Source organism: Sinocyclocheilus rhinocerous, unplaced genomic scaffold (genome assembly GCF_001515625.1).
Source record: "Sinocyclocheilus rhinocerous isolate Xijiao unplaced genomic scaffold, SAMN03320098_v1.1 scaffold867, whole genome shotgun sequence".
NCBI classification, from domain to species: domain Eukaryota; kingdom Metazoa; phylum Chordata; class Actinopteri; order Cypriniformes; family Cyprinidae; genus Sinocyclocheilus; species Sinocyclocheilus rhinocerous.
Genome location: NW_015649279.1, coordinates 79,950 through 100,037, shown reverse-complemented (window position 1 = coordinate 100,037; position 20,088 = coordinate 79,950). Strand labels below are relative to the sequence as shown.

Sequence of the window (20,088 nt, the reverse complement as noted above, 5' to 3'; positions counted from 1 at the left end):
AACCGCGCTGTGTCCGCGCATGAACGAGGTGCCGCTGCTGGAGCCGCTGGTGTGCAAGAAAATCGCCCACGAGCGGCTCACCGTGCTCGTCTTCATGAACGACTGCATCATCACGGCGTGTCAGGAAGGACTCATCTGCACTTGGGCCAGACCCGGGAAAGCGGTGAGTCGAGATTTAAACGCAAAGCATTCGGATTTGCGCGTAAGGTTCATTGCAATGCGCTAAATGCATGTCAAAATAAACCTGTACAACTTTTCAGTGGTCTTGATTACAGAAGTATTTTTCCATTCAATTTTTCCCATTTGGATTTTTAAAAAGTTTTGGTAAGAGTTATAAGCCATGGTGGATTAAACCAACAAGCTACACTTAAAATTGTTTAAAGAATTATAAAAAATCAATTGGTGTGCGATTTACTTTAAAACAGTTTTCACTCAGAAATGGCTAGTAAATTTGCCAAATAATTACGAAGAAACGGCAAGTAACACATTGCATTAAATGTGAAATTTTAAAGTAAAAAAGACTGAAATAGTATTTTCTTGAAAAATGTTTTTTAGTAGTTATTATTTTTAACAGCCACTGAAATAATTAAAAACAATGGAGAAATATATAAGTACTGGTTTAAAGATGTTGATCATGTTTATAGAAACAATATATTTTACATTTATTGCAAAACATGCATATATACGCATTGTAACGCGTTGAATTAAACGTAAAATTTTGATGTAGAAAGACTGAAGTAGTATTTTCTGGTAAAAATCTTCATTTACAACTTATATTTGAAATACAAATATATTTTTTGAATTGCAACATTACACACTTAGATTTTAAGCAGTGTTTAAAAAAATCGGACAAAGATACAGAACTGAACAGGTTTAACTGAATACTTTTTCATTTTTAACAGTCAATGAAATAATCAAATTAAAAACAATGGAGAAATATGAATTAAATCTTTAAATCTGTTGATTATACAGGTGCATCTTAAAAAATTAGAATATCGTGAAAAAGCTGAGCGTCTGAGCGTGGTGACTCTCGATGCACTGACTCCAGCTTCAGTCCACTCCTCGTGAAGCTCTCCCAAGTGTTTGAATCGGCTTTGCTTGACAGTATTCTCAAGCTTGTGGTCATCCCTGTTGCTTGTGCACCTTTTCCCACCCACTTTCTTTCTTCCAGTCAACTTTGCGTTTAATATGCTTTGATACAGCACTCTGTGAACAGCCGCTCTTTCAGTAATGAGCTTCTGTGACTTATCCTCTTTGTGGAGGGTGTCAGTGATCGTCTTCTGGAGCATTGCCAAGTCAGCAGTCTTCCCCATTATTGTGGTTTCAAAGAACAAGAGATACCCGGAACTTATACTGTAGGGATGGCCATTTAATGAAACTCAAATATAAATATTCTAATATTTTGAGATACTGGATTTTTGACTTTCATGAGCTGTAAGCTCTAATCATCAAAATTAAAAATAAAATAAAAAAACATTTGAAATGTTTTACTTTACATGTAATGAATGTAGAATATATGAAAATTTCACTTTTTGAAATTAGTTACCAAAAAAAATGAACTTTTTCACGATATTCTAATTTTTTGAGATGCACCTGTATATGTATATATGTATATGTATATATGTGTGTTTATTTATTATTATAAAACAGATAGTTCCGGTCCTTGATTCTGATTGGTTGAGCCGCGTTCGAAGCTGTTGTAAATGACTCTACAAAGTAACATACACATTTATTTACTTTGTGTGTTGCTCGGCAACCACTTTGTAGCAACCACAACTGTTTCTGAGGAGCTACATTGTTTGGTGGAAGAATACTGTTTTTATTAATATCATTACACTTTATTTGCTCTGTTTTATTTTGTGAAACCTTACTACGTATATGGAATAACCGTTTTATAAAAGCAGTAAGCCCCGTGAAGCTGTGGTTTACAGTGAATTTATAACAGCTAAGGAGCGTTGTTAGGACTTATTGCTTTAATTTATATACATATTTATTTATTTATTTATTATTATTATTATTTATTTGTTTGGCCAGTCATTTTCAGATAGCAAATATGCTGGATGCTGCCGAAAGTCACTTCATCACTGCTCACATTTTAGCTTGTGCTGTTTCTTGTCTGTGTTTCCACTAGCACCCGTCTCAGCCGCTGTCAGCACAGAACGGAAACTCTCCGAGCGGGACGGTGGTATAGCCGAAGCCTCATTCCCAGAGCCGATTCCCGTGTCTGCATCCGGAGCCGGTCCATCACAGCGTCACCATTCACCCGTCCACTGAATCCTTACCAAACCACGCACTTGAGTTCACATGAACGTAAACACACACCGGGACCATGCTGCACCGCTGCGACGCACCACGGCTCTCTCATGCAGACAGACTGCGAGACTCTTCTGCTGGCCTCTTCTCTAGCCGCGTTCACTGCAAAAGCCACGGCCTTTTTATTTCCTATTTATTTATTTGATCATCGAGACTTCTATTGTACATATTCAGACTACTCTATAACGGCAGAGGACGTGTATTGAAATAATGAACTCAAGTAATTAATATATGAAGATCCTATATTGTACATAGTGACACATGCATTGAATGTGGATTGACGAGTTCTTGTTCTAGTGTGCTGGTGCTTCATAAGTGGCGATCTGGCTGAGAAAGTGCATCCTTTGCTTTGGCATCGGGCCTGAACTGAGAGTTACGTGCATTTGTTCGACTGCTAGACTCGAGTTTTCCACTTCATAGATTACTAGAGAGGTGAGGTTAGTGTCGTCTAGAAATGGTGTCAAATGGTAGGCAAGGTATATGAACCGTGAAAGTGAGATTTTATATATTTACTAAGTTTTTGCTAAGCAAACAACGTCACCGCTGAATGAAAACGGACGTTTGTGCCATTCTCAAGTGACTGTTTAGAGTGTTTAAAGTGGATCTCTTAAAATTTGCCTTGTTGAACGCAAGACTGTGACTGTGGAAGCCCATTTCTGCCACGGAATAAAAAATAAAAATGGCTATTGCCGCTTTTTATCTCACAATTTAGACTATTTTCTCACAATTATGAGAAAAATGCAATATATAAACTCAAAAAAAAAAAATTGTGACATAAACAAATATTCTGTGGAGGAAACAAAAAACTGAATTGTAAATCGTGATAAAGTCAGAATTGTAAGATATGAACTCAGAATTGCGAAAAAAAAGTCAAAGTTGCGAGATATAAAATCAGAATTCTGAAAAAAGTTACAATTGCGAGATATAAACTCAGAATTCTGAAAAAAGTTACAATTCTGAGATATAAACTCAGAATTGCGAGAAAAAAAAGTTAAAATTGCATGAACTCAGAATTGCAAAAAAAAAGTCAAAATTGTGACACATAAACTCAGAATTCCGAAAAAAGGTAAAATTGCGAGATATAAACTCAGAATAACGTAAAAAAGTTACAATTGCAAGACATAAACTCAGAATTCCCCCAAAAAATTAAAGTTGCGAGATCTAAAATCAGAATTCTGAAAAAAGTAAAAACTTTCAACATGTAACCTCAGGATTACAGAAAAGTCAATTCTGAGAAAAATAGTTGCAATAACCTTTTTTTAAATGTTTTATTCTGTGATGGAAATAAGCTTCAGATGTAACGGAAGGAACACACATTTAAGCAACACATTTAACTATTGTAACACGGAGTAGGCGCTATTCCTTACACATGCTATGCCTCTTGCAAAATTTTGCACATTTACAGGTTGATTTTAGCTCGCTGGAAGGACCATTTTCAAGGGTCGGGATCACCGAGAGCCAATGTGAAGTGTGTTTTTAGGGTTTTGTCATGCAGACTTCTCAAAAGGACAATGTCGTATCATTTCTAGTGACGTCTGTCAATCAGTTTTGATTCAGATCAGTGCAAACCTGCATTAACAAATGCTCCTGTAGAGAGGAAAACAGAATCATTGGATATCACATATACATACTGTCAGTCATACATTTCAAATTGCCACCAAAACCAGTTTCTCAAGCAAGATTTGCAGATGTTTCTTTTGTGATCCTGACAGTAAACGAACACCGTAAGGATGGATTATTTTCTCGCAAGCTCCTATTTAAAGCATCTAAATACTCAAACCAACTGGGAAAGCATTAAAATTGTTAGAGAAGTTTGTTTTTGAGGATATTGAGTCTTTCTAGAAGTCTGCAAGGAATAACACTACATAAATTAGTCTTTGGGGTCATTGCACTGGTTTAAATGCGGTAAATTGGGCTTCTTTAGTGATCCTGACATGGACGTTTCTTCTTCTAGAGGCAGAACTTTGCTTGTATTTTAGATAAAGGCCAAGCTAATGAACTCGTATACGATCATTCCCACCGAATTACAGAACACTACTTGATAAAAACAGTGTTTTAGCCCTGACGGTATGTATGCTTAACACGTGGTTCTCATTTTTTATGTCTTTTTGTAACTTTAAGTGTTTATTGTTTCTTTTTTTTAATCTCCGATATTTTGGGATTTATGTTTTGTACGGCTGTAGCATCGTAATTGTCTTTGCTGTTAACTGGGGAAATGCAAATGGACCAATTAGTGGATGTTGGAACGTTTTGTGTATTTTTATTGTGCACTTTTTAAACTACTGCTTCCATCCATTTTTTTGTTACTTTTTTTTTTTTTTGCAAATGCATTCAGTTCTGAAGGACGTTTTGTCTTATTTCAAATCGATTATCTTCCACTGCATGTGTTTTCATTTATCACACGGTTATATGCCTGAGTCTGGTGATGTGGCCAACAATATCACAATATCAAGTTTGTATATGGGAATCTATTATTAAAACATCAAATACTCATGCATCGCATTTTTATTTGTAATCACTTATACCAGTGAACAAATTTAAAGGAATAGTTCAGCCAAAAATGAGAATGTGCTCACTCTCAGATCATCAGAGATCAGGATGAGTTTGTTTCTTCATCAGGTTTGTAGAAATGTAGCATTGCATCAGTGTCTCAGCAATGGATGCTCTGCAGTGAATGGGTGCCGTCAGAATGAGAGTCCAAACAGCTGATAAAAACATCACAATAATCCACAGCACTCCAGTCCATCAGTTAACATCTGGAGAAGACAAAAATTGCATGTTTGTAAGAAACAAATCTAGCATTAAGACGTTTTTAAACTTCAAACCATTGCTTCCTGCTAAAATATGAGCCATATCCATAATAAAGCCTCCTCCCATGAAAAAAGTGTTCTGGTCTGAATCAGGAGAGAAATCTGCACAGATCAAACACCGTTTAAACAGCTCTAAACAAATATGTGGCTGGATTTTGATGTGAGAGACAACAGCAGATGCACTTTTTCACTGGAGGAAGCGTTATTATAGACTCATTTTTGAGTTAAAAGCGTCTTAATGCTGGATTTGTTTCAGCTTTTGTCATCTCAACGGTGCTTGATCTGTGCAGATTTCTCTCCTGATTCACACCAGAACACTTTTTCACTGGAGGAAGCGTTATTATGGATTATAGACTCAATGTATTTTAGTTAAAACGTCTTAATGCTGGATTAGTTTCAGTTTTTGTCTTCTCCAGATGTTAACTGATGGACTGGAGTGCTGTGGATTTACATTTAGCCATTTAGCAGACACTTTTATCCAAAGAGACTTACAAATGAGGACAATAGAAGCAATCAAAACCATCTATATTCTGAATTTTTTTACTGAAGGGTTTGTTCATATATAATTCACACTGAATTATACAACATTTAATTCCTAAAAACGTGAAAATGTATTTTTTTTTCTGTCTGTTGACAGTATTTTGTGATTTATGGAGTGATAAAAAGAGAAATCCGAAATCCCGTCAGTAAAAAGCTTTAATTCTAATATGACAACAAAATCAAACAAGAATTTTGAACCTGGATTAACCCATTCTGTTCTGGAAATGTATGCAGATTAGTGCATATTTAATTAGACAATGCCTTATTTGTGTATTTAAAGATTTCAGAAAACTTTCAGAAGTTATCTTTATTCACTCTGATTAATCAACTGAGGAATATTTGTGCAGCTTAACGAGGTTGACGCAAAATTGGTTCAGAGGCCGTATCTCAGCCAAACTTTGATCAATCGACACAAAACTTGGTACACTTCATCAACACCATGATCTGAGGGTCCATGCCAAAGTTGGGAACAGCGCCACCTATGGGTCGTGAGATACCAAAAATGCATGTTTTTGCTTATAACTTTTAAACAGTTAGTCATAATATAGTTAGGGTTTGGCTTAGGGTTACTTGCATGTAATTATGCATAATTAATTGTTATTATAATAGTAAGTACATGTAACGTGTAACAAGGACACCTTAAAATAAAGTGTTACCAATTTTGATGACATAATCCAGATCACATGTAATCAGCTGTCTCTGGAGTTTCTGGCTAATTTATACTATAGTGTTTTTGAACCATATTCATTTGTTGTAGTAATTCTATAGTTGCTGTGGTAATATAACAACTATAGTAATATAAACAAATTACCCAATACTGTACTAAATTATCTACAACTATAGGGTATGTTATACTACAATACACGGCGGCGTGACTGAAGCCACGCCCCACTGTCTATAAATAGCGTTTATAGGCGGGGAGTGTGTTGATTGACAGGTGTGATAACGTGAAGCGTGAATGGAATCAAAAACAAAACGTCTTATTGTTAATCTATTCGTTATTTTAGCGAAGCTCTGCATCTTCTGAATGAGAACAGCAATTATATTTCCAAATACAAAACTTACATTGACACTCTTTTACAAATGCAATCATTTTACACCATACCTGTACATTTTTGTCCAATTCATGTAAAGATTGTTTATTTTATCGTTATTTGCTATTAGCACACCACTAATATTATTCATCATTATATTGCATTTTTACTCTTTGAACCTTTTGAGTTTTTTGTTGTATACATTTTATCTACAGTTTAGAAATAGTTTTCCTGTCCTTATTTAAAAAGTGCAGTACTGAATCAGGCTCATCTGATTCTAGTCAAATAGTATAATCTCCCCTGAATTGTATGTTTATGATGTAAATATCACATATTTACTGTTTAAACATGTTTGCACTTTTATGATTGCGTCAGTACGACATTATATTATTAGATGTTCAAATAAATATGCTTTCAATGATGCATAAATCTCAATTTGGAAAGATTGACCCTTATGACTGGTTTTGTGCTCCAGGGTCACAAATAAGTGTGTAATATGTTGTGTTTGAGGTGATCGTGTGTCAGAATGGCCCGTACGAAGCAGACCGCCCGTAAATCCACCGGAGGAAAAGCTCCTCGTAAGCAGCTGGCGACTAAAGCGGCTCGTAAGAGTGCGCCCTCTACTGGAGGAGTCAAGAAGCCCCATCGCTACAGGTACTGAGCCGCGAGTGGTGTTTGGTCTGGAGCCGCGGGACGAGCGCTGACGGCTCTGTGTGTGTCTGTAGGCCCGGGACCGTGGCTCTGCGTGAGATCCGCCGCTACCAGAAGTCCACCGAGCTGCTGATCCGCAAGCTTCCCTTCCAGCGTCTGGTGCGAGAGATCGCTCAGGACTTCAAGACCGACCTGCGCTTCCAGAGCGCCGCCATCGGAGCGCTGCAGGTCAGACACGGCATTACACTTCTCCAGAAAACCACTGTGTATTTGATCCTGCGACTGCCTTTCTGCTCGAGGTTATTACAGTCGACTAAATACAGTAAAAACAGTGAAACATTATTACAATTTAAAACAGCTGTTTTCTATGCGAGTATGTGTTAAACTGTAATGTATTTCTGTGATGCGCAGCTGTATTTTCAGCATCATTACTCCAGTCTTCAGTGCCACATGATCTTCAGAAATCATTTTCTCCTCCAACTTCAAAATCGTCCTACATCGCTGTTTTACCGGTTTTTGTAAAGGGCGTTTGATCTTTGCATGTTCACTTTGTAAACACTGGGTCGGTGCTTCTGCAGCGATGTAGGACGATTTTGAAGTTGAGGAGAAAATGAGATGGGAGTTTTAGACCTACCCTAACTGTTTCGAACCGGAGCGCATTGCAAAGCTAGACAAGACAGGCTAAAAAGTATATAAAGTTTTATTTAATTTTTTTTGGAAAATAACTGATTGTTTTGCTAGATAAGACTCTTATTCCTCGGCTGGGATCCTGTAGAGCTCTTTGAAGCTGCATTGAAACTGTGTTTTTAACCTTCAATCCGTTGAGCACCATTGAAGTCCACTGTATGGAGAAAAATCCTGGAAGCTTTTCCTCGGAAAACTTCATTTCTTTGCGACTGACAAAGAAAGACACGAACATCCTGAATGACATGGGGGTGAGTAAATTATCAGGAGATTTTCATTCTGGAAGTGAAGTATTCCTTTAATTTCTGAACTAATGAATAATAATGTATCACAGTTTCCACAAAAATATTAATGTTTACAACATTGATAATAATGAGAAATGTTTCTTGAGCAGCAAATCAGCATATTATACTGATTTCTGAAGATCATGTGACACTGAAGACTGGAGTAATGATGCTGAAAATACAGCTGCGCATCACAGAAATACATTACAGTTTAACACATACTCACATAGAAAACAGCTGTTTTAGATTATAATAATATTTCACTGTTTTTACTGTACTTTTGATGAAATAAATGCAGCCTTTGTGAGCAGAAGAGACTTCTTTTTATTAAAAATGTATATTAAAAAACAGAAACTAATAAAAAATTACAAAAACACACAACATAATCTGTTGTGAACATAACGTGTCTGTCTGTGTGTGTGTCTGTCTGTGACTGTGTGCGTGTGTGTCTGTGTGTGTGTGCGCGTGTGGTGTGCGTGTGTGTGTGTGTCTGTCTGTGTGTGCGTGCGTGTGTGTCTGTCTGTCTGTGTGTGCGTGCGTGTGTGTCTGTCTGTCTGTGTGTGCGTGCGTGTGTGTCTGTCTGTCTGTGTGTGCGTGCGTGTGTGTCTGTCTGTCTGTGTGTGCGTGCGTGTGTGTCTGTCTGTCTGTGTGTGCGTGCGTGTGTGTCTGTCTGTCTGTGTGTGCGTGCGTGTGTGTCTGTCTGTCTGTGTGTGCGTGCGTGTGTGTCTGTCTGTCTGTGTGTGCGTGCGTGTGTGTCTGTCTGTCTGTGTGTGCGTGCGTGTGTGTCTGTCTGTCTGTGTGTGCGTGCGTGTGTGTCTGTCTGTCTGTGTGTGCGTGCGTGTGTGTCTGTCTGTCTGTGTGTGCGTGCGTGTGTGTCTGTCTGTCTGTGTGTGCGTGCGTGTGTGTCTGTCTGTCTGTGTGTGCGTGCGTGTGTGTCTGTCTGTCTGTGTGTGCGTGCGTGTGTGTCTGTCTGTCTGTGTGTGCGTGCGTGTGTGTCTGTCTGTCTGTGTGTGCGTGCGTGTGTGTCTGTCTGTCTGTGTGTGCGTGCGTGTGTGTCTGTCTGTCTGTGTGTGCGTGCGTGTGTGTCTGTCTGTCTGTGTGTGCGTGCGTGTGTGTCTGTCTGTCTGTGTGTGCGTGCGTGTGTGTCTGTCTGTCTGTGTGTGCGTGCGTGTGTGTCTGTCTGTCTGTGTGTGCGTGCGTGTGTGTCTGTCTGTCTGTGTGTGCGTGCGTGTGTGTCTGTCTGTCTGTGTGTGCGTGCGTGTGTGTCTGTCTGTCTGTGTGTGCGTGCGTGTGTGTCTGTCTGTCTGTGTGTGCGTGCGTGTGTGTCTGTCTGTCTGTGTGTGCGTGCGTGTGTGTCTGTCTGTCTGTGTGTGCGTGCGTGTGTGTCTGTCTGTCTGTGTGTGCGTGCGTGTGTGTCTGTCTGTCTGTGTGTGCGTGCGTGTGTGTCTGTCTGTCTGTGTGTGCGTGCGTGTGTGTCTGTCTGTCTGTGTGTGCGTGCGTGTGTGTCTGTCTGTCTGTGTGTGCGTGCGTGTGTGTCTGTCTGTCTGTGTGTGCGTGCGTGTGTGTCTGTCTGTCTGTGTGTGCGTGCGTGTGTGTCTGTCTGTCTGTGTGTGCGTGCGTGTGTGTCTGTCTGTCTGTGTGTGTGCGTGTGTCTGTCTGTGTGTGTGTGTGCGCGTGTGTCTGTCTGTCTGTCTGTCTGTGTGTGTGTGTCTGTGTGTGTGGTGTGTGTGTCTGTCTGTCTGTCTGTCTGTGTGTGTGTGTGCGTGTCTGTCTGTGTGTGTGTGTGTTGCAGGAGGCCAGCGAGGCGTATCTGGTGGGTCTGTTTGAGGACACTAACCTGTGTGCCATCCATGCCAAGCGTGTTACCATCATGCCCAAAGACATCCAGCTGGCGCGCCGCATCCGTGGAGAACGTGCCTGAGCTCCTCTCTCTCTCTGTGTGTGTCTCGCTCTCTCTCTCTCTCCGTCTCCAGCCTCACTTCTTCTTCTCTGTGTGTGTGTTTGTGTTCCATCTCTCTGTGCTTGTGCTGCTGTTGGTTTTGTACTCTCAGACGAGCTCTTGTGACGTGTCGTCATGTGATTTCAAGCACAAACGTTCAAGCCCTCAGGTGAATAATTAAGGACTCCAGGCACTAATCAACGCTTCTGTGCCTAAACATAAATCTGAGAGGACGGAAGACTGTCGAGGACTGATTTCAGGTGCTAAACTCCTCACTGGAAGAGTCAGAATCATCACGAAACACTCTCTTTACTTGAAATATGTTTTGTAAGTGTATTGCTTTATAATGGTTTCCTTTATTTTGAGGTCCTTTATTTTCCTGAGATGCAGGCAGGTGGGCGTATGATTTCAGTGATGACACCAGTGATTGGCTGGGTGTCGTTCTGTTGAATCTTGTGTTTTTGATGAGCATATGTAGCAACGGACAACAGACCGTATTTTATACCATTTGACAGATTCTTCATGAGTTGTTTAGGTAGACACTCGCTCAGGTTTTTTCTACACCCTTTCATGGTTTTTATCACGAGGTGATTACGTTTGCTTTGTTTTTGTATGTGTGTAAGTCTAAAAAGCACATCTTTGTACTGCACGAATAGAGAATTGGACAATAAATTGGTGTTGAACTGTTATCGAGTCTGTTGTTGTTATCATACTGCGGTCAGAGGAAAAGTTTAGAAAGTGTTAAAAATATAAAAACAAATACTGAAACTAAACACACAATTGACATAAATAATAAAATGTGCATGAATATACAAATTTGATTAAAATAAATAAAAATGGTTAAAATAAATAAAACGTGATTTAAATAAGTGTAAAAGTAGATAAAATGATTTAATTTAAAAAAGTGAATAAAATACAATTAAATAAGATTAAATTATAATTATTTTTACAGTATTAATATGAAAATAATTATATAATAAAATAGGTAAAAATGTATAAAAATAAAGTTGAATAAAAATAAATAAATTTAAATAAAATAGCATTGATTAAATGAATAAATAAAAATTATTAAGATAAAATAATAAAGAATAAATTACTATATCTAACAATACAGTGCTATAGTGTGTGTAATAAAACATGTATTGTAATAGAAACTACATATTTTCCAAATAATATGTTAGACGTATTTATAATATAGTTTTTTTCACAGTATAACAGGGTTATATTTAGGGGTCTGGAATCTGAAAGATTGAAAAGCGCTGCTGTAAAGTAGCTTGTAAACAATGGAATAATGTAATCAAAGTACCCTAACATTACCATCTCTGTACCAAGGTATCTCCACACAGTCAGGGAGGCAGTGTCGGCTGATAAGTGTTGTTAATTCAGTATTGTGTGATTATTTGAACACATTTTTCTAACATGTTGAAGCGCGCTGTGGCAGGCTGCCGCGCGGTGCATTGTGGGAGCCGCTGATTGGCGCACTTCCGCTGCCATTGTGCGCGAGAGACGGTAAATAACACTGAAGCTCAACTCTAAACACTCTTTAAACACAACTTATACTAAGGTAAGGCTCGTCGAGGTAGAGGAAATATAAATGTGTTATTTAATTGTTATTTTAGGCAGCCAGAAAATGTCGTGTTTTGTGTAAATTCGTGTCGGTTTGAACGGGTTTGTGTTTATATCGGTGAAATCCTGAGGCGCTTCATCCGCGCGAGCTGCAAAATCCATCCAAAATAAACGGATATTTCACAAACGCCGAAAAACACCATAAACGCCTCCATTCCTGCTTTAAACGTCCGATATCGCATCCCTAGAGTGTTTTCTTTGTTGTCCGAGTGTAACTGGTGGGAACAGTGGAGTGATTCGCAGTGAAATTGTCGAAGTTTTATCGTTAGTTCGTCTGTTTTCTCGCTCAGTTTTCTGTCCGAGTCAAACAGACGCCATGATGTTCACAGATGAGGGGCGGGGCTTACGCCGACCGTCTGGTTTGTTTCCTGTCCTCCGATTGGTCGGCTCATGAATATTATTTTAAAGAGGCTGGTTTTTGAGGCATGATTGACGTGTTAAACTTCCTGTTGTTTTCAAGCTCGAACTCAATCCTAAAGCGTCTTAAATGTAATCGTCAACTGATTTTGAAACATTATCCATCTACCACGAACTATACTTTTTTTTGATTATTTCAGTATGACATGATTATATTATTAGATTTTTTTTATGAAGCAGGGGTTTTCAAACTGGTCTGTGGAAAGTTTAGAGGGAAAAAGTGTGATAAAACTGATTACCTATACAAATAAATTTGATTAAAATGAATAATATATAAGTTAATTGAAACAAAAATAAATTGTTTAAAATAATTTAAATCCGTAACTAATTAAAAAAATTATTAAAATAGGTAAATTATTTAAATGGTGATATTAAAATAGTTTAAAATGTTAATCGATTTGCTTTAATCATGTATTCATTTATTTAAATCACCATTTATTTATACAATTTACTTATTTTAATGAAATGCATTTTATTTACATAATTTTCTTAATCATATGTTGTTTTTGTTTATTTATTTATTTACTTAAATCATTTTGGTTATTTTAAACTAAGTAGGTAATATATATAAATGTGTGAACAGTGCAGTATTTTCTGTGTGTGTGTGTAATATTGTGTGTGTTGTGTTTGAGGTGATCGTGTGTCAGAATGGCCCGTACGAAGCAGACCGCCCGTAAATCCACCGGAGGAAAAGCTCCTCGTAAGCAGCTGGCGACTAAAGCGGCTCGTAAGAGTGCGCCCTCTACTGGAGGAGTCAAGAAGCCCCATCGCTACAGGTACTGAGCCGCGAGTGGTGTTTGGTCTGGAGCCGCGGGACGAGCGCTGACGGCTCTGTGTGTGTCTGTAGGCCCGGGACCGTGGCTCTGCGTGAGATCCGCCGCTACCAGAAGTCCACCGAGCTGCTGATCCGCAAGCTTCCCTTCCAGCGTCTGGTGCGAGAGATCGCTCAGGACTTCAAGACCGACCTGCGCTTCCAGAGCGCCGCCATCGGAGCGCTGCAGGTCAGACACGGCATTACACTTCTCCAGAAAACCACTGTGTATTTGATCCTGCGACTGCCTTTCTGCTCGAGGTTATTACAGTCGACTAAATACAGTAAAAACAGTGAAACATTATTACAATTTAAAACAGCTGTTAAGAAACATTTCTGATTATTATCAATATTGAAAACAGTTGTGCTGCACAATATTTTTCTGGAAACTGATACATTTTATTTTTCAGGATTCACAGATGAACAGAAAGTCCAAAAGAACAGCGTTTATTTGAAATAGAAATCTACTGTAACATTATAAATGTCTTTACTGTCACTTTTGATCGATTTAATGCGTCCTTGATGAATAACAGTGTTAATTTCTGAACTATTGAATGATAGTAGATCATGGTTTCCACAAAAATATTGGGCATATATGACGGAAAATAAGAAGTGCTTATGAAAAGCAAAGTTACATTGATATATATAATTTTTTCTTGCTGATCCGAAAAACAATCCAATCCGTTGCTCAAAAACCGTAATATGATCTGAACCGTGAGATTTGTGATCCATTGAACCACTAATAGTATCTCAGTGCTACTAGAGTCTTCTCAGGTCATGTGACTCGTGTGTGTGCGTCTCTGTGTGTGTGTGTGTGTGTGTGTGTGTGTGTGTGTGTTGCAGGAGGCCAGCGAGGCGTATCTGGTCGGTCTGTTTGAGGACACTAACCTGTGTGCCATCCACGCCAAGCGTGTTACCATCATGCCCAAAGACATCCAGCTGGCGCGCCGCATCCGCGGAGAACGTGCCTGAGCTACTCTCTCTCTCTCTCTCTGTGTGTCTCTCTCTCTCTCTCTTGCTGTTTGTTGGTAGTTTAAGAGTTCAGTCCTGGTGGGGTGGGTGGTGTCTCTTTGTTTTTTGACTACAGACTTTTAGGGTTCTTCCTGTTTGCATGTACCAGCCCGTGACCGATCGGCCACACACACACACTCTCACTCTCTCTCTCTCTCACACACACACACTCTCTCTCACACTCTCTCTCTCACACACGCACACACAGTCTGTCCATCGATCACGAGTGAAGGTTGAATAAGTGGGTCAGGGCTGATGTCTGCATTCAGGGCTTTGCGTCTCTCATGCAGGGTGCTAAAACAGCTCTGACCCATCCCAGAATTCCCTTCACCGTCCATCACGAGCGCACGTGTGTGTGTGTGTGTGTGAGGCTGTCGATCAGCACGGGGTTTGTATACGAGCATCTCTCCAACAAATGTTTATTATTGCAATATTAAGAATTACTTTTAATAATTATTGATGTCTGTTTCTTTTTTTATGCATTCATATAAGCTTGTTTCATAGATCTAGAGCATATTTTTGAAGGTGGAGATTCTTATAAAGGCATTTTTACATCACAAATCATGTTTATTTTCTAAAGGATGAGTTTGGGTTCAGTCTCAGGCATGTGAAGGGATGTTCAACATTACTCTAATTGGCTTCAGCGCTGAGAATAACATGTTTATCTGCATAAACGACCCGTTCATTTTGGGTCTTTTGATAGGAGAATCTGGACAGACTGACATTAATTTGAACTGAATAAATATATATTGGCTTGATACTGTTCTTGAGTTTCGCCACGAGAATTTCCTTCATTACAGAGCAGTTTTCTACTCATCCCTTCAGCGTCTCACGACTCCTCAGGCAGACATGGAAACATTATTACTGAATCCTGCTTGATTTGTGGCTGTTTTTGTTTCTCCTTTATTCAGAGTCTGACTACAGAACATTCAGGTGTTTCAATAAACTGATCTTTGTAATTTGAAATTTCTCCTAATTGCGTAATAAATGGATGTCACACACTTTTGTGGGTTGTCTTTTATTGTGATGTTAAAATAAATTGCATTCAACTCTTGTTATAGGAACTTCTGTTTTATTTTTGGCCTTTTTTTAATTGTAAAGCACTTCCTTTCTTGTATGAAAGATGCTATACAAATAAAGTATTAGTTAGATTACATATATTAGTTTATTAGACATAATTGCACATTATATTTGATTATTTGACTAGTACAGTTATGGAATGGTCCCAACTAACCAAATTTCAACCAAAATCCAAATGTAGATGCAAATAATTTAAAAAAAAATTGTTAAACATTAAATATAATTTAATATTTTAGTAAGGTAATGTAATAATTTACAGAGTGTCTTTTTAGACTAAGTGAAGTTGATTTATTTGAAGAGGAAAGAAGAGACCCTTTCTTTTTTTGTTTATTAATATTTTCTCCGTTCCTTTTTTCTTTCTCTCTAAGAATATATGTAATTTTATGTTTTGTCTGATATATGCCTTGCTTAATGTTTGTTTATTTACATTTATCAGTGCCATTGTAGATGTATATTCTGTTAAATATGTCCAAAAAAATAAAAGTAAAAAAATTACACTAAGTGCACATAATCCACCTTGTTAGCAGAGGCTATTTACATTAACTCCGCCCACCAGCGTGTAGAGAAGTTTACAAAAGACCGCTTTCAAACCATAAAGTGGGTAAAGCACGCTTTTTGACGCACCGACCCGAGTTCGAATCCGCCTTTTGCCGAATTCGTCCCTTTTCACATCTCATATCACATCGGAAAGGCATTTATTTTTAATAAAAATGAAGGAAATAATGGAAAAGTTGTAAATAAGGTATAGTGAGGGCTTTATCTTCCCAATAAGGCAACATCCATTTAATAATTAAAAAAAAAAAAGATAATTTACACTCACTACATTATTATTGCATAGTGTTTTATGATGTATTACAATACTGAGGTGCAGATATTTGCCACTATTTGCAATAAGAAGTTTAAATAGCAGAAAATACTGCTGTTTTTAAATAAGTGTCTATCGCTATTTCCACCGAGTGTAAATAGCATATCGTTATGAGAAAATACTGCTATTTTCACTTTGTGTAAATAATCGCTGCCAATTATTGAACTAATTAAATGGAAACATCTATTATAATAATTATGCATTGAAATATGACCATAGTGAATTTATAAATTATTTACAGGCAACGAATAAGGCTTAATGTGTTCCAGACAACAACAAAAAAAGTTTTAAGAACGTTTTGCTAACGTTCCCATTAAGTTATAAAAACGTTATTTCTGAATGTTCTCAGAAATAAATGATTAAAAACGATTTTCCTGGTAATGCGAATGTTAAGTGTACGTTCAGTTTTATAACTTTGCGAGCATTACTTTTAAATGTTCTCTGAACGTTCTGAAGTAACATTTTAAAAATGTCAGACGAACGTCGAACTAAAACATTTCAGAAAAACGGAACGATGCATAAATGATGTTTTTGCGCTAACGCTTTGAGAACGCAATGACTCCGCCCACACGCGCGGCGGCGCTCCAGGATCACGTCACTGCGCGCCCGATGACGTCACGTCCTCCTCTGCCACTTCCACGCGCCGCGGTTCAGCTCGCGAGGATCCGAGTGTCTGGAAAATAAACACAAATATAAACACTTAACATAAAAAAAACCAAACAAACACCCGGAATCATGGCGACGACATTCGAGCAGATGAGAGCGAACGTCGGCAAACTTCTGCGGGGCATCGACAGGTGAAGATGATTATTAATAACTGAAAAACATCAGAATCAAAGGACACATTAGGGCCCGTCCACATTAATTATCTTCATAAAAAGAATTAATTTATTCAAAGTAGGCGCTTGTGTGTCATGTCGTTTTATCTGCGTGTAATAATTCGAATAATTGAAGTCACATGTATTTCTACAGTAGGATTGATTGAAAGCAGGTTCACAGAAAAAACCGGAAATAATTCTGTTAAAATTATGCGTTTTTCTCATAATTCTGACTTTTTTTCCTCAGAATTGCTTGTTGTTTTCTCATAACTGACTTTTTAAAATCAAAATTATGCGTTTTTCTCGTAATTCTGACTTTTTTTCCCCTCAGAATTGCTTGTTGTTTTCTCATAACTCTGACTTTTTAAATCAAAATGGCGCATTTTTCTCGCAATTGTAACTTTTTAAAAATCAGAATAGTATGTTTTTCTCGCAGTTCTGAGGTTATATATCACAATTCTGACTTTTTTCCTCAGAAGACATCAGTGTCATTATCCAGATCAGTTCAGTTCTAAAACGAGGCGAGTGTAGTTCATGTTTAATGGATGATTAATGAGTGTAATGTGATGATTACAGGTATAACCCGGAGAATCTGTCCACGCTGGAGCGGTATGTGGACACTCAGGCCAGAGAAAACACCTACGACCTGGAGGCCAACCTGGGCGTGCTCAAACTGTGAGTGATGCACACTATCAAGGGCTCGACGTTAGTGCGTGTGTGTCCTCCGGTACCAGGGATGGAACCATGTCAAATCTAGTGAAGCGCTGTAATCATCTGCCGCTGAAATAAAGCATAACTGGTGTCTGTTGTGTTCCCAAACGCGCGCTAAACTCACAGCACGTGAAATAAAGGAGTGGACTGCATTCATTCAGTGTGAACGAGTCGTTCTGAGACGCAGAAAACACCGGATCACGAGCTGATTGTCTGAACCAAGTGTGTGCTTCACTTTGAAACAGACTTGATGAAGAGATTGAGCATACTGTGCTTTCGGTTTGAGTTCGTTTCACAGATACTGTGCAAAATAATGACCCAAAACACAACTCTAAAGCCTTTTCAGGTTAGAATAAGAAGTTTAAATGTGTTTTATAAACTACACTTTTTCCTGGAAGACCTATCGTTTCATATCGCCATGTGACCGCGATAATACCGAGACAGTTTTGCTATCGTGATATCATGATAATATCGTCACATCCCTATCAGGTACCAGTTCAACCCGGCGTACTTCCAGACCACCGTCACGTCTCAGATCCTGCTCAAAGCGCTCACCAACCTGCCGCACACAGACTTCACGCTCTGCAAGTGTATGATCGACCAGACCCACGTATCCTTAATGTGCGCTTCTGGAGTTTGTCTCGACACGCTGCCGGAGTTTTTAAGATGTTCAGCATCATTCCTCCAGTCTTCAGTGTCACATGATCTTCAGAAATCATTCTAATATGCTGATTTGCTGCTCAACAAACATTTCTGATTATTATCAATGTTGGAAACAGTTGAATGAATGAATGAATGATGCATTTATATAGCACTTTATTGTGTATTGTTGTACACCCAAAGCGCTTTACAATCATGTGATGTGGGGATTAATATGAGGCCATGATAGACAAAGGCCAGAGGGGCAACACCAGGGTTATCCCCTACTCTTTACAAGAAGTGCCATGGGATTTTTAATGACCACAGAGAGTCAGGACCTTGGTTTAACATCTCATCCGAAGGACGGTGCTTGTTGACAGTATAGTGTCCCCGTCATGACACCGGGGCGTTAGGACCCACACAGACCACAGGGTGAGCGCCCCCTGCTGGCCTCACTAACACCTCTTCCAGCAGCAACCTAGTTTTCCCAGGAGGTCTCCCATCCAGGTACTGACCAGCTCAGCCCTGCTTAGCTTCAGTGGGTAACCAGTCTTGGGCTGCAGGGTGATATGGCTGTATGGCAGTTGTGTTGCCCAATATTTTTGTGGAGATTCCAGATGTTTCCTTGACTGCAGTGTCGCAGCAGGAGGAGCGTCCGATAAGACAGATCCTGTATCTGGGAAACCTGCTGGAGACATGCCACTTCCAGAGCTTCTGGGTATTAGATCAAACCAATTTAGCTCAACTAATTACCAAGCAGTGCTTCATTCTGTTCAGTCTGTGGTGTAAAATATCACATTAGCAATTAAAGAATAACACTTCAAAACATGCCTGAATATTTTTTAATCCCATATTTTACTGTATGAAGAATTTTTGGGTGTAATATGTCACAGTTTACTGTATTTTGCTATCCTCACTTACATAAATGAACTATAGTGTCCTGCACCCACTAGTAAAAAAATATCAAAAATTGTATCTGCTGCAGGTAGTACAACGTAAACATGGTTTATGAGGTTTACACTTCCTGTTTCCCCGTAAACCAAAAGGTTTAAAAAAAACAAACTAAACAGTGTTTTTTACAATTCAAAATATGCCTGTAGTTTTGTGTGAGGGGAAGGAGACAGAAAATACAGTTTGGACAGTATATAAACCATTCTGCCTGTGGAGAGTTAGTGAATGTTGTGTGTGTCTCAGGCCAGTCTGGAGGAGAATCGAGATCTCATTGATGGAATCACAGGATTTGAGGACTCAGTGCGGAAATGTAAGTGATTGTTGTATTACTGATATTATATAGATTATTATGTTTCCTCTGCTGCTCTCTGAAACCTCTGAAAGCCCAATTTGTTCAGACTTGCGTGGTGCTTCACATATATAACACTTAACACACAGATACAAATACTCCAAATACACCAAATACACATGGGAAATAGAAAATAAATAAATAAGATAAAATAAAAAACAAAATAAAATAAATTGGCTAAATCAACTAAATTTATTACATTTTATGAGACATCTGCACTCATCACAGGTGATTCATTTTATTATGAATCTCCTCTAAAAGTGCAGTGAACCAGGATTACTGTGACTTATTTCATATCTTAATGTTGGCATGCATGAGTGATTTAGTGTGTTCTGGTGTGAATGTGGTGTGTTTGTTCTCTGTGTCTCCAGTCATCTGTCATGTCGTGGGAATCACGTATCAGAACATCGAGTACAGGCTGCTGGCCGAGATGCTGGGAGATCCTCTGGGTGAGACACCGTCCTCCACACACACACACACACACACACACACACACACACACACTCACACACACACTCACAAACACACACACACACACTCACACACTCACACTCA

General features: G+C 38.8%; 5 protein-coding genes across 6 annotated transcripts in view; all 5 read left to right on the top strand.

Moving 5' to 3' along the window:
* The window catches only part of LOC107710499 (WD repeat-containing protein 20), an 8,618-nt gene extending 5,618 nt beyond the window's left edge, over window positions 1–3,000 (top strand). The window contains exons 4-5 of the mRNA XM_016515282.1: window positions 6–163; window positions 2,132–3,000. Coding sequence (XP_016370768.1) covers window positions 6–163; window positions 2,132–2,191 — 218 coding nt within the window. The 3' untranslated portion in view covers window positions 2,192–3,000. The remainder of the gene's footprint in view (window positions 1–5; window positions 164–2,131) is intronic.
* The window catches only part of LOC107710518 (mitogen-activated protein kinase kinase kinase kinase 3-like), a 19,897-nt gene extending 8,909 nt beyond the window's left edge, over window positions 1–10,988 (top strand). The window contains exon 4 of the mRNA XM_016515306.1: window positions 10,978–10,988. The gene's annotated coding sequence lies outside the window, so the exon portion shown is untranslated. The remainder of the gene's footprint in view (window positions 1–10,977) is intronic.
* LOC107710517 (histone H3.3) lies at window positions 7,183–10,261 on the top strand. The gene is made up of 3 exons (XM_016515304.1): window positions 7,183–7,351; window positions 7,423–7,576; window positions 10,109–10,261. The coding sequence occupies exons 1-3, from the start codon at window positions 7,224–7,226 to the stop codon at window positions 10,235–10,237; spliced, it is 411 nt and encodes a 136-aa protein (XP_016370790.1). The 5' UTR covers window positions 7,183–7,223; the 3' UTR covers window positions 10,238–10,261.
* Window positions 10,989–11,711: 723 nt separating the features above from the next.
* On the top strand, window positions 11,712–15,121 carry si:ch1073-429i10.3 (histone H3.3). The gene is made up of 4 exons (XM_016515303.1): window positions 11,712–11,819; window positions 12,931–13,074; window positions 13,146–13,299; window positions 13,953–15,121. The coding sequence occupies exons 2-4, from the start codon at window positions 12,947–12,949 to the stop codon at window positions 14,079–14,081; spliced, it is 411 nt and encodes a 136-aa protein (XP_016370789.1). The 5' UTR covers window positions 11,712–11,819; window positions 12,931–12,946; the 3' UTR covers window positions 14,082–15,121.
* A 1,533-nt stretch (window positions 15,122–16,654) lies between these two features.
* The window catches only part of eif3k (eukaryotic translation initiation factor 3, subunit K), a 4,412-nt gene continuing 978 nt past the window's right edge, over window positions 16,655–20,088 (top strand). Inside the window, exons 1-6 of one of the 2 annotated variants that reach the window (XM_016515301.1) lie at window positions 16,655–16,862; window positions 17,460–17,558; window positions 18,084–18,204; window positions 18,877–18,951; window positions 19,428–19,494; window positions 19,905–19,982. In XM_016515301.1, the coding sequence (XP_016370787.1) occupies window positions 16,801–16,862; window positions 17,460–17,558; window positions 18,084–18,204; window positions 18,877–18,951; window positions 19,428–19,494; window positions 19,905–19,982 (502 nt within the window). In that variant the 5' untranslated portion in view covers window positions 16,655–16,800. Of the gene's footprint in view, window positions 16,863–17,459; window positions 17,559–18,083; window positions 18,205–18,873; window positions 18,952–19,427; window positions 19,495–19,904; window positions 19,983–20,088 lie in introns of both variants that reach the window. The other variant, XM_016515300.1, reaches the window with a different exon arrangement.